At 60.0% G+C, this 12,645-nt stretch overlaps 2 protein-coding genes across 2 annotated transcripts in view; both read left to right on the top strand.

Annotated features, from left to right (window-relative positions):
• LOC126293545 (acetylcholine receptor subunit alpha-like) overlaps nucleotides 1-12,645 on the top strand; it is a 486,710-nt gene that overhangs the window by 107,368 nt on the left and 366,697 nt on the right. Inside the window, exon 2 of the mRNA XM_049986811.1 lies at nucleotides 8,460-8,599. The gene's annotated coding sequence lies outside the window, so the exon portion shown is untranslated. The remainder of the gene's footprint in view (nucleotides 1-8,459; nucleotides 8,600-12,645) is intronic.
• Nucleotides 1-12,645, top strand: part of LOC126293256 (uncharacterized) — a 54,194-nt gene that overhangs the window by 31,002 nt on the left and 10,547 nt on the right. Inside the window, exon 4 of the mRNA XM_049986372.1 lies at nucleotides 8,460-8,599. Within this exon, the coding sequence (XP_049842329.1) occupies nucleotides 8,460-8,599 (140 nt within the window). The remainder of the gene's footprint in view (nucleotides 1-8,459; nucleotides 8,600-12,645) is intronic.

Here is a 12,645-nt window from a genome sequence, read left to right on the forward strand (position 1 = left end):
TCTACACGTGACCAGAGCAGGCCAGCTCTCGCCAGCAGCTGCGACCCCTGTGTGTGTGTGTGTGTGTGTGTGTGTGTGAGAGGACAGCAGCCGAGCCTTGACGCTGGCCCAGCGCCTGGCTGTCTGCCTGAGGACAGCCTGCACAGTGCGCCCTGTACCCGCGCTCAGAGCAGGCCAACTCTCGCCAGGAGCTGCCCCCCCTGTGTGTGTGTGTGTGTGTGTGAGAGAGAGAGAGAGAGAGGACAGCAGCCGAGCCTTGACGCTGGCCCATCGCCTGGCTGTCTGCCTGAGGACAGCCTGCGCAGTGCGCCCTCTACCCGCGCTCAGAGCAGGCCAGCTCTCGCCGGCAGCTGCGCCCCCTGTGTGTGTGTGAGAGAGAGAGAGGACGGCAGCCGAGCCTTGACGCTGGCCCATCGCCTTGCTGTCTGCCTGAGGACAGCCTGCGCAGTGCGCCCTCTACCCGCGCTCAGAGCAGGCCAGCTCTCGCCAGCAGCTGCGCCCCCTGTGTGTGTGTGTGTGTGTGTGTGTGTGAGAGGACAGCAGCCGAGCCTTGACCCTGGTCCAGCGCCTGGCTGTCTGCCTGAGGACAGCCTGCGGAGTGTGCCCTCTACCCGTGCTCAGAGCAGGCCACCTCTCGCCAGCAGCTGCGACCCCTGTGTGTGTGTGTGTGTGTGTGTGAGAGAGAGAGAGGACAGCAGCCGAGCCTTGACCCTGGTCCAGCGCCTGGCTGTCTGCCTGAGGACAGCCTGCGGAGTGTGCCCTCTACCCGCGCTCAGAGCAGGCCATCTCTCGCCAGCAGCTGCGCCCCCTGTGTGTGTGTGTGTGTGTGTGTGTGTGAGAGAGGACAGCAGCCGAGCCTTGACCCTGGTCCAGCGCCTGGCTGTCTGCCTGAGGACAGCCTGCGGAGTGTGCCCTCTACCCGTGCTCAGAGCAGGCCAGCTCTCGCCAGCAGCTGCGACCCCTGTGTGTGTGTGTGTGTGTGTGTGTGTGTGTGTGTGAGAGGACAGCAGCCGAGCCTTGACGCTGGCCCAGCGCCTGGCTGTCTGCCTAAGGACAGCCTGCACAGTGCGCCCTCTACCCGCGCTCAGAGCAGGCCAACTCTCGCCAGCAGCTGCCCCCCCTGTGTGTGTGTGTGTGTGTGTGTGTGTGAGAGAGAGAGAGAGGACAGCAGCCGAGCCTTGACGCTGGCCCATCGCCTGGCTGTCTGCCTGAGGACAGCCTGCGCAGTGTGCCCTCTAACCGCGCTTAGAGCAGGCCAGCTCTCGCCAGCAGCTGCGCCCCCTGTGTGTGTGTGTGTGTGTGTGTGTGTGTGAGAGAGGACAGCAGCTGAGCCTTGACGCTGGCCCAGCGCCTGGCTGTCTGCCTGAGGACAGCCTGCGCAGTGCGCCCTCTACCCGCCCTCAGAGCAGGCCAGCTCTCGCCAGCAGCTGGCCCCCTGTGTGTGTGTGTGTGTGTGTGTGAGAGAGGACAGCAGCCGAGCCTTGATGCTGGCCCAGCGCCTGGCTGTCTGCCTGAGGACAGCCTGCGCAGTGCGCCCTCTACCCGCCCTCAGAGCAGGCCAGCTCTCGCCAGCAGCTGCGCCCCCTGTGTGTGTGTGTGTGTGTGTGTGTGTGTGAGAGAGGACAGCAGCCGAGCCTTGACGCTGGCCCAGCGCCTGGCTGTCTGCCTGAGGACAGCCTGCGCAGTGCGCCCTCTACCCGCCCTCAGAGCAGGCAAGCTCTCGCCAGCAGCTGGCCCCCTGTGTGTGTGTGTGTGTGTTTGAGAGAGAGAGGACGGCAGCAGAGCCTTGACGCTGGCCCAGCGCCTGGCTGTCTGCCTGAGGACAGCCTGCGCAGTGCGCCCTCTACCCGCGCTCAGAGCAGGCCAGCTCTCGCCGGCAGCTGTGCCCCCAGTGTGTGTGTGTGTGTGTTTGTGTGAGAGAGGACAGCAACCGAGCCTTGACGCTGGCCCAGCGCCTGGCTGTCTGCGGAGGACAGCCTGCGCAGTGCGCCCTATACACGCTCTCAGAGTAGGCCAGCTCTCGCCGGCAGCTGCGCCCCCTGTGTGTGTGTGTGTGTGTGTGTGTGTGTGAGAGGACAGCAGCCGAGCCTTAACGCTGGCCCAGCGCCTGGCTGTCTGCCTGAGGACAGCCTGCGCAGTGCGCCCTCTGCCCGCACTCAGAGCAGGCCAGCTCTCGCCAGCAGCTGCGCCCCTGTGTGTGTGTGTGAGAGAGAGAGAGGACAGCAGCCGAGCCTTGATGCTGGCCAGCGCCTGGCTGTCTGCCTGAGGACAGCCTGTGGGGTGCGCCCTCTACCCACGCTTATAGCAGGCCAGCTCTCGCCAGCAGCTGCGCCCCCTGTGTGTGTGTGTGTGTGTGTGTGTGTGTGTGTGTGTGTGTGTGTGTGTGTGTGAGGACAGCAGCCGAGCTTTGACCCTGGTCCAGCGCCTGGCTGTCTGCCTGAGGACAGCCTGTGCAGTGCGCCCACTACCCGCACTCAGAGCAGGCCAGCTTTCGCCAGCAGCTGCGCCCCCTGTGTGTGTGTGTGTGAGAGGACAGCAGCCGAGCCTTGACGCTGGCCCAGCGCCTGGCTGTCTGCCTGAGGACAGCCTGCGCAGTGCGCCCTCTACCCGCGCTCAGAGCAGGCCGGCTCTAGCCAGCAGCTGCGCCCCCTGTGTGTGTGTGTGTGTGAGAGAGAGGACAGCAGCCGAGCCTTGACACTGGCCCAGCGCCTGGCTGTCTGCCTGAGGACAGCCTGCGGAGTGCGCCCTCTACCCGTGCTCAGAGCAGGCCAGCTCTCGCCAGCAGCTGCGACCCCTGTGTGTGTGTGTGTGTGTGTGTGTGTGTGTGTGAGAGGACAGCAGCCGAGCCTTGACGCTGGCCCAGCACCTGGGTGTCTGCCTGAGGACAGCCTGCACAGTACGCCCTCTACCCGCGCTCAGAGCAGGCCAGCTCTCGCCAGCAGCTGCACCCCCTGTGTGTGTGTGTGTGTGTGTGTGAGAGGACAGCAGCCGAGCCTTGACCCTGGTCCAGCGCCTGGCTGTCTGCCTGAGGACAGCCTGTGCAGTGCGCCCTCTACCTGCACTCAGAGCAGGCCAGCTTTCGCCAGCAGCTGCGCCCCCTGTGTGTGTGTGTGTGTGAGAGGACAGCAGCCGAGCCTTGACGCTGGCCCAGCGCCAGGCTGTCTGCCTGAGGACAGCCTGCGTAGTGCGCCCTCTACCCGCGCTCAGAGCAGGCCAGCTCTCGCCGGCAGCTGCGCCCCCTATGTGTGTGTGTGTGAGAGAGAGAGAGAGAGGACGGCAGCCGAGCCTTGAGGCAGGCCCAGTGCCTGGCTGTCTGCCTGAGGACAGCCTGCGCAGTGCGCCCTCTACCCGCGCTCAGAGCAGGCCAGCTCTCGCCGGCAGCTGCGCCCCCTGTGTGTGTGAGAGAGAGAGAGATGACAGCAGCCGAGCCTTGACGCTGGCCCATCGCCTGGCTGTCTGCCTGAGGACAGCCTGCACAGTGCGCCCTCTACCCGCGCTCAGAGCAGGCCAGCTCTCGCCAGCAGCTGCCCCCCCTGTGTGTGTGTGTGTGTGTGTGTGTGAGAGAGAGAGAGAGAGAGGACGGCAGCCGAGCCTTGACGCTGGCCCATCGCCTGGCTGTCTGCCTGAGGACAGCCTGCGCAGTGTGCCCTCTACCCGCGCTTAGAGCAGGCCAGCTCTCGCCAGCAGCTGCGCCCCCTGTGTGTGTGTGTGTGTGTGTGTGTGTGAGAGAGAGAGGACAGCAGCCAAGCCTTGAACCTGGTCATGCGCCTGGCTGTCTGCCTGAGGACAGCCTGTGCAGTGCGCCCTCTACCCGCGCTCAGAGCAGGCCAGCTCTCGCCAGCAGCTGCCCCCCCTGTGTGTGTGTGTGAGAGAGAGAGTACGGCAGCCGAGCCTTGACGCTGGCCCATCGCCTGGCTGTCTGCCTGAGGACAGCCTGCGCAGTGTGCCCTCTACCCGCGCTTAGAGCAGGCCAGCTCTCGCCAGCAGCTGCGCCCCCTGTGTGTGTGTGTGTGTGTGTGTGTGTGTGTGTGTGTGTGTGTGTGTGTGTGTGAGAGGACAGCAGCCGAGCCTTGACCCTGGTCCAGCGCCTGGCTGTCTGCCTGAGGACAGCCTGCGGAGTGCGCCCTCAACCCGTGCTCAGAGCAGGCCAGCTCTCGCCAGCAGCTGCGACCCCTGTGTGTGTGTGTGTGTGTGTGTGTGTGAGAGAGAGAGAGGACAGCAGCCGAGCCTTGACGCTGGCCCAGCGCCTGGCTGTCTGCCTGAGGACAGCCTGCGCAATGCGCCCTCTACCCGCGCTCAGAGCAGGCCAGCTCTCGCCGGCAGCTGCGCCCCCTGTGTGTGTGTGTTTGAGAGGACAGCAGCCGAGCCTTGACCCTGGTCCAGCGCCTGGCTGTCTGCCTGAGGACAGCCTGTGCAGTGCGCCCTCTACCCGCACTCAGAGCAGGCCAGCTTTCGCCGGCAGCTGCGCCCCCTGTGTGTGTGTGTGTGAGAGAGGACAGCAGCCGAGCCTTGACCCTGGTCCAGCGCCTGGCTGTCTGCCTGAGGACAGCCTGTGCAGTGCGCCCTCTACCCGCACTCAGAGCAGGCCAGCTTTCGCCAGCAGCTGCGCCCCCTGTGTGTGTGTGTGTGTGTGAGAGGACAGCAGCCGAGCCTTGACGCTGGTCCAGCGCCTGGCTGTCTGCCTGAGGACAGCCTGTGGAGTGTGCCCTCTACCCGTGCTCAGAGCAGGCCAGCTCTCGCCAGCAGCTGCGACCCCTGTGTGTGTGTGTGTGTGTGTGTGTGTGTGTGTGTGTGTGAGAGAGGACAGCAGCCGAGCCTTGACCCTGGTCCAGCGCCTGGCTGTCTGCGTGAGGACAGCCTGCGGAGTGTGCCCTCTACACGTGACCAGAGCAGGCCAGCTCTCGCCAGCAGCTGCGACCCCTGTGTGTGTGTGTGTGTGTGTGTGTGTGTGTGTGAGAGGACAGCAGCCGAGCCTTGACGCTGGCCCAGCGCCTGGCTGTCTGCCTGAGGACAGCCTGCACAGTGCGCCCTGTACCCGCGCTCAGAGCAGGCCAACTCTCGCCAGCAGCTGCCCCCCCTGTGTGTGTGTGTGTGTGTGTGTGTGAGAGAGAGAGAGAGGACAGCAGCCGAGCCTTGACACTGGCCCATCGCCTGGCTGTCTGCCTGAGGACAGCCTGCGCAGTGCGCCCTCTACCCGCGCTCAGAGCAGGCCAGCTCTCGCCGGCAGCTGCGCCCCCTGTGTGTGTGTGAGAGAGAGAGAGGACGGCAGCCGAGCCTTGACGCTGGCCCATCGCCTAACTGTCTGCCTGAGGACAGCCTGCGCAGTGCGCCCTCTACCCGCGCTCAGAGCAGGCCAGCTCTCGCCAGCAGCTGCGCCCCCTGTGTGTGTGTGTGTGTGTGAGAGGACAGCAGCCGAGCCTTGACGCTGGTGCAGCGCCTGGCTGTCTGCCTGAGGACAGCCTGCGGAGTGTGCCCTCTACCCGTGCTCAGAGCAGGCCACCTCTCGCCAGCAGCTGCGACCCCTGTGCGTGTGTGTGTGTGTGTGTGTGTGAGAGAGAGAGGACAGCAGCCGAGCCTTGACCCTGGTCCAGCGCCTGGCTGTCTGCCTGAGGACAGCCTGCGGAGTGTGCCCTCTACCCGCGCTCAGAGCAGGCCATCTCTCGCCAGCAGCTGCGCCCCCTGTGTGTGTGTGTGTGTGTGTGTGTGTGAGAGAGGACAGCAGCCGAGCCTTGACCCTGGTCCAGCGCCTGGCTGTCTGCCTGAGGACAGCCTGCGGAGTGTGCCCTCTACCCGTGCTCAGAGCAGGCCAGCTCTCGCCAGCAGCTGCGACCCCTGTGTGTGTGTGTGTGTGTGTGTGTGTGTGTGAGAGAGAGAGGATAGCAGCCGAGCCTTGACGCTGGCCCAGCGCCTGGCTGTCTGCCTAAGGACAGCCTGCACAGTGCGCCCTCTACCCGCGCTCAGAGCAGGCCAACTCTCGCCAGCAGCTGCCCCCCCTGTGTGTGTGTGTGTGTGTGTGTGTGTGTGTGAGAGAGAGAGAGAGGACAGCAGCCGAGCCTTGACGCTGGCCCATCGCCTGGCTGTCTGCCTGAGGACAGCCTGCGCAGTGTGCCCTCTAACCGTGCTTAGAGCAGGCCAGCTCTCGCCAGCAGCTGCGCCCCCTGTGTGTGTGTGTGTGTGTGTGTGTGTGAGAGAGGACAGCAGCCGAGCCTTGACGCTGGCCCAGCGCCTGGCTGTCTGCCTGAGGACAGTCTGCGCAGTGCGCCCTCTACCCGCCCTCAGAGCAGGCCAGCTCTCGCCAGCAGCTGGCCCCCTGTGTGTGTGTGTGTGTGTGTGTGAGAGAGGACAGCAGCCGAGCCTTGATGCTGGCCCAGCGCCTGGCTGTCTGCCTGAGGACAGCCTGCGCAGTGCGCCCTCTACCCGCCCTCAGAGCAGGCCAGCTCTCGCCAGCAGCTGCGCCCCCTGTGTGTGTGTGTGTGTGTGTGTGTGTGTGTGAGAGAGGACAGCAGCCGAGCCTTGACGCTGGCCCAGCGCCTGGCTGTCTGCCTGAGGACAGCCTGCGCAGTGCGCCCTCTACCCGCCCTCAGAGCAGGCAAGCTCTCGCCAGCAGCTGGCCCCCTGTGTGTGTGTGTGTGTGTGTTTGAGAGAGAGAGGACGGCAGCCGAGCCTTGACGCTGGCCCAGCGCCTGGCTGTCTGCCTGAGGACAGCCTGCGCAGTGCGCCCTCTACCCGCGCTCAGAGCAGGCCAGCTCTCGCCGGCAGCTGTGCCCCCAGTGTGTGTGTGTGTGTGTTTGTGTGAGAGAGGACAGCAGCCGAGCCTTGACGCTGGCCCAGCGCCTGGCTGTCTGCGGAGGACAGCCTGCGCAGTGCGCCCTATACACGCTCTCAGAGTAGGCCAGCTCTCGCCGGCAGCTGCGCCCCCTGTGTGTGTGTGTGTGTGAGAGAGAGAGGACGGCAGCCGAGCCTTGACGCTGGCCCAGCGCCTGGCTGTCTGCCTGAGGACAGCCTGCACAGTGCGCCCTCTACCCGCGCTCAGAGCAGGCCAGCTCTCGCCGGCAGCTGCGCCCCCTGTGTGTGTGTGTGTGTGAGAGAGAGGACAGCAGCCGAGCCTTGACACTGGCCCAGCGCCTGGCTGTCTGCCTGAGGACAGCCTGCGCAGTGCGCCCTATACCCGCCCTCAGAGCAGGCAAGCTCTCGCCAGCAGCTGGCCCCCTGTGTGTGTGTGTGTGTGTTTGAGAGAGAGAGGACGGCAGCCGAGCCTTGACGCTGGCCCAGCGCCTGGCTGTCTGCCTGAGGACAGCCTGCGCAGTGCGCCCTCTACCCGCGCTCAGAGCAGGCCAGCTCTCGCCGGCAGCTGTGCCCCCAGTGTGTGTGTGTGTGTGTTTGTGTGAGAGAGGACAGCAGCCGAGCCTTGACGCTGGCCCAGCGCCTGGCTGTCTGCGGAGGACAGCCTGCGCAGTGCGCCCTATACACGCTCTCAGAGTAGGCCAGCTCTCGCCGGCAGCTGCGCCCCCTGTGTGTGTGTGTGTGTGAGAGAGAGAGGACGGCAGCCGAGCCTTGACGCTGGCCCAGCGCCTGGCTGTCTGCCTGAGGACAGCCTGCACAGTGCGCCCTCTACCCGCGCTCAGAGCAGGCCAACTCTCGCCAGCAGCTGCCCCCCCTGTGTGTGTGTGTGTGTGTGTGTGTGTGTTTGAGAGAGAGAGGACGGCAGCCGAGCCTTGACGCTGGCCCAGCGCCTGGCTGTCTGCGGAGGACAGCCTGCGCAGTGCGCCCTATACACGCTCTCAGAGTAGGCCAGCTCTCGCCGGCAGCTGCGCCCCCTGTGTGTGTGTGTGTGTGTGTGTGTGTGAGAGGACAGCAGCCGAGCCTTGACGCTGGCCCAGCGCCTGGCTGTCTGCCTGAGGACAGCCTGCGCAGTGCGCCCTCTACCCGCCCTCAGAGCAGGCCAGCTCTCGCCAGCAGCTGGCCCCCTGTGTGTGTGTGTGTGTGTGTGTGAGAGAGGACAGCAGCCGAGCCTTGATGCTGGCCCAGCGCCTGGCTGTCTGCCTGAGGACAGCCTGCGCAGTGCGCCCTATACACGCTCTCAGAGTAGGCCAGCTCTCGCCGGCAGCTGCGCCCCCTGTGTGTGTGTGTGTGTGTGTGTGTGTGTGAGAGGACAGCAGCCGAGCCTTGACGCTGGCCCAGCGCCTGGCTGTCTGCCTGAGGACAGCCTGCGCAGTGCGCCCTCTACCCGCCCTCAGAGCAGGCCAGCTCTCGCCAGCAGCTGGCCCCCCTGTGTGTGTGTTTGTGTTTGAGAGAGAGAGGACGGCAGCCGAGCCTTGACGCTGGCCCAGCGCCTGTCTGTCTGCCTGAGGACAGCCTGCGCAGTGCGCCCTATACACGCTCTCAGAGTAGGCCAGCTCTCGCCGGCAGCTGCGCCCCATGGCCCCTGTGAGACGGGGCGTGGCCCCTGCGTGTTGCAGGCGCGGCCGGCAACCCCGACGCGAAGCGCCTGTACGACGACCTGCTCAGCAACTACAACAAGCTGGTGCGGCCCGTCGTCAACGTCAGCGACGCGCTCACCGTCAAGATCAAGCTCAAGCTGTCCCAGCTCATAGACGTGGTGAGTACCGCAGCCCGAGTGCCCACTTTCATTGTCTTGTGGTTTTCGGTAAGCGGAGGTTACAGTTGTGAGAGAAGAGCAGCCTCGCGTCAACACGCACTCGCTCTAGTCCCTCAGTTCGAGATACCGAAACGATGCTTCCGGCTTACAGTAGAGCAGATAATTGTATTCTGTGTCCAGCCCGCGCAACTATTGTTCCAAACGGGGTATTCGAGTCACGCATTTTTTTAATCGAACGATATATTGTAACGGCACTCTGCAGTTCTCCTATAACGCTCTTTAATACTGGCGTCAAAACTTTTCGCAAAATATCCGAAAAATCAGCTTAAATTGAAAGTCGGACGGCCGGGATCGTAAATACTGCCGAGACGGCGTGCCCCTCGTAGCTGTTCACTTGTTTGCACAAAACGTGGTTGCTTAGAAATAACGACTTACATTTCAAATAGTTTCTCCCGATACTTTCCTGATACATTGGAACGTCGCATATATGTTGCCCCGTCAAAAGAATCCGGGCGTCCCTGTGTGAAGCCGAACTGGCCATTACACGTCAGCAGACGCGGATCCGTCAGTGTGTGAATAGGCGGGTAGTATCATGTTGGTTAAAACTGTGTGCCGGACCGCGAAAGGCAAAGGTCCCGAGTTCGACTCTCGGTCCGTTTTCATCTGCCAGGAAGTTTCATATCGGTGTACACTGCGCTGCAGAGTGAAGATCTCATTCCAGTATCATGTTGTCAGCAGAAAAGCTATGGGTCGCTTAGGAGAGTTCACTGATTTGCATCGTTAGCTGATCATTGGATGTCACGTCACAACAACTGCATCAGGGACATTTCAGCCCGTCTAAACGTGCCACTGTGAAGTGGAAACACCTCGCAGTCACAGCTGAAGAACGACCACGGAGACGTCGCGTACTCACTAACAGGGACCGGAGAGTGGCTGTAAAAACTGATGCGATTCAGCGGGAGCAGTTACACGTAAGTTCCAAAGTGCTAACAGCAGTGCAGCTGACGCAGTGACTTTGCATACGGAGTTATGAAGAATGGGGCAGCTCCTCATAAACCACACATTCGTGCAGTCTGTGCTACGCGGCATTTCCGACGCCGCGCGTCTGTTAGTGCCAGTGAAACGAGTGATCTGGAGTGGCGAACCACGCTGCAGTCTGTGGCAGTGCGAGGGAAACCTGGCGAATGCTTCGCGGCCAGACCCCACCTTCCACAGTCGCGCGGGCGTGCTCCACGTGTGCTCCACGTGTGCGCCGGCCAGCAGCCGTCGCGTAAATTACGAGCCTGTGGTCCGTGGTCGAGAGCCGGCGCTCAGCAGCGCCAATTTCGTCGATCTCGACGTCCGACTTGAGTGTGTCGCTCCTGGAGCCGCCGTGGCGTGCTTACAGCAGAGCCAGCTCGCCGCCGCGTTGTCTGGGGAGCGGGCTGCGACCCAAGGACTCTCCAGCGGCCGCTTCCGGCTGTGTGTCGCTCGCAAATCACGCGGCTCGCTCAAGAAGATTCGCAGGGGTGCAGTTGGCACGTTGCCTCTACGGAAGCACTCATTTCCTGCCTTCACGATACGCTAGCCGTGTTGTTTCCGCAAGGAAAGTACCCCATACAGTTAATAAGGACATCGGCTTATAAAACTTTGATTACAAATAGTGCGATACAAATTTGCAAAAGATGAAATAACTTTTGCGATTCTCACTTTTTCTACAACTTTAAGGACATTATTATTTGACTGTTGTTTCTAGTCAGTAGTAGAATCTTTAGAGTGCGTGAAATGCAAGACCTTACACAAGAAACAAAGAAGTCCAAGATATCCTACTACAAGTACTTCAAGAACTCTTTTAGATAAAGCAAAACGAAACAAAAAAACATTCTGCCATGTTACTGTTACATTTTTTTACATAATGTGAGTCCGTGTGTGTGTGCTGTGTTGTAATAGCAGGACTCAAACGAGGTGCGCTACCCTTGTGTGAGGTACCAGAATGTCTTTGATGGTACCACCTCATGAAGCCTTCAATCGCTAATATGTTATTGATTCACATCTAATCATAACAAATCGTACCAAAATAACGGCTTTTTGACAGACCTTCAGTGTGTAGTTGCTTTGAAACCGCATACTTCCATAACACGCAAGATATAATACGAAAACAATGAAATAAGAAAATCTTTTAACCGCCAGTATAACGGTACAGGTCGTTTGTCTACAACCAGTTGTATAGACACCGAGAGATTGTCACTCTTCTGCCACGTCGGAACACCATATACTCATAAGGCGTCACTTGTAATCTTATATATTTTTATTGTTGTTTATAATTACTGTGATAATTCTTAAAGATCTGTAATTCACTGACATCTAAAGCAGAAATTAAGCGGGATATGTCATTAAGAATTAAGTACAATATTCTTTCCCAGTTAGTAGTACTGTTTCATCTAATGTAGCCTTTCTACTGTCGGGGCAAAAATTTAGACGTGGTAGATGTACCACATAAAGAAGATATAAATAAAAATTGATGAGATATTATCGCAGAGTGGGTACCACCCTGACCTCCAAAGAAACTGCACTGAGAACGTTTGGCCGAATCTTCATCTGTTTCGCTATTTCGTGACCGACAGTATTAAAAATATATTGGAAAGTTTGTCGAGACATTCGTAACTGCCTGAAGGAGTGCTCTGCAAGTTTTTTGAGTTCCTGGTAGAAGTGGTGACAGCATCCGTTGCCAGTGTCGGTTGGTCAGTCAGTCAGTGTGCTCCCTGCCGCCGTTGGATAAGCAGCTGCTGCAGCAAGTCGTATAACCCTAGCTTACTTATTTGTTAGATAGTTTAATTAATTTCTTTGCGTGTTTTTGGGTACTTGCATTGTTTAATTCATATATTTCGGGCGTATTACAGTATTTGAGGGTTGTAGCATCGCGCCTTAGTACCTGAATAGTGTAAATTCGCGTAGTCGTCTGTCTTCTGTTTTTGTTTTGAACGGCCAGTGTCGGTTGGTCAGTCAGTCAGTGTGCTCCCTGCCGCCGTTGGATAAGCAGCTGCTGCAGCAAGTCGTATAACCCTAGCTTACTTATTTGTTAGATAGTTTAATTAATTTCTTTGCGTGTTTTTGGGTACTTGCATTGTTTAATTCATATATTTCGGGCGTATTATAGTATTTGACAGTTGTAGCATCGCGCTTTAGTGTTTACTTCGTAGATTCTTATTTAAATTGCGTGTGAGTTTCGTATAGGAGGTGCAATTTCGAGTTTTAGTTACTGTAATCGTAAATTCAGCAGATTGTAGCGCAGTCGTTAGGCATTTGTACAGGTTAGTTGATACATTCTTTGCGTGTTCCGCTTGCGTTATCTAGGCACAGACTCGTGTTTCGGTAACTGTTGTTAAACATCGATTAGAATGGACAGGGACTGCGATTGCTGTGTTCGGATGAGGGCTGACTTGGCATCCCTTCGCTCACAGCTGCAATCGGCGCTGACTTCGGTCGCGCAGCTTGAGGCTGTTGCCAATGGGCACCACTGTGGGGAGCCGGACTCGGGTATCACGGGGATGTCAACCTCGTCCCGTCTGTCCCCAGATCGGTCTGCCGCTGTGGTTGCCCCGGTTGCTGCCCGCAGTGGGGCTGAGCCCTCGCCTGTGGTTGATTGGGAGGTCGTTCCAAGGCGTGGCAGGCAGCGAAAGGCGTCCCCGGAGGCTGATCAGAAAGCCTCCCCGGTGCGTCTGACAAACCGGTTTCAGGCACTGTCTCTGGCTGAGCCAGATGCAGCTGCCTGCCCTGTTTCAGAGGATCATTCTCAGCCTTCAAGGTCCGGGCAATCGCAGAGGGTGGGCTTACTGGTAGTTGGGAGCTCCAATGTTATGCGCGTAATGGGGCCCCTTAGGGATACGGCGGCTAAGGAGGGGAAGAAATCCAGTGTGCACTCCGTGTGCATTCCGGGAGGAGTTATACCTGATGTGGAAAGGGTCCTTCCGGATGCCATGAAGAGCACAGGGTGCAGCCAGCTGCAGGTGGTGGCACATGTCAGCACTAATGACGTGTGTCGCTTTGGATCTGAGGAAATTCTCTCT

Source organism: Schistocerca gregaria, chromosome 10 (genome assembly GCF_023897955.1).
Source record: "Schistocerca gregaria isolate iqSchGreg1 chromosome 10, iqSchGreg1.2, whole genome shotgun sequence".
Taxonomy (NCBI): Eukaryota; Metazoa; Arthropoda; class Insecta; order Orthoptera; family Acrididae; genus Schistocerca; species Schistocerca gregaria.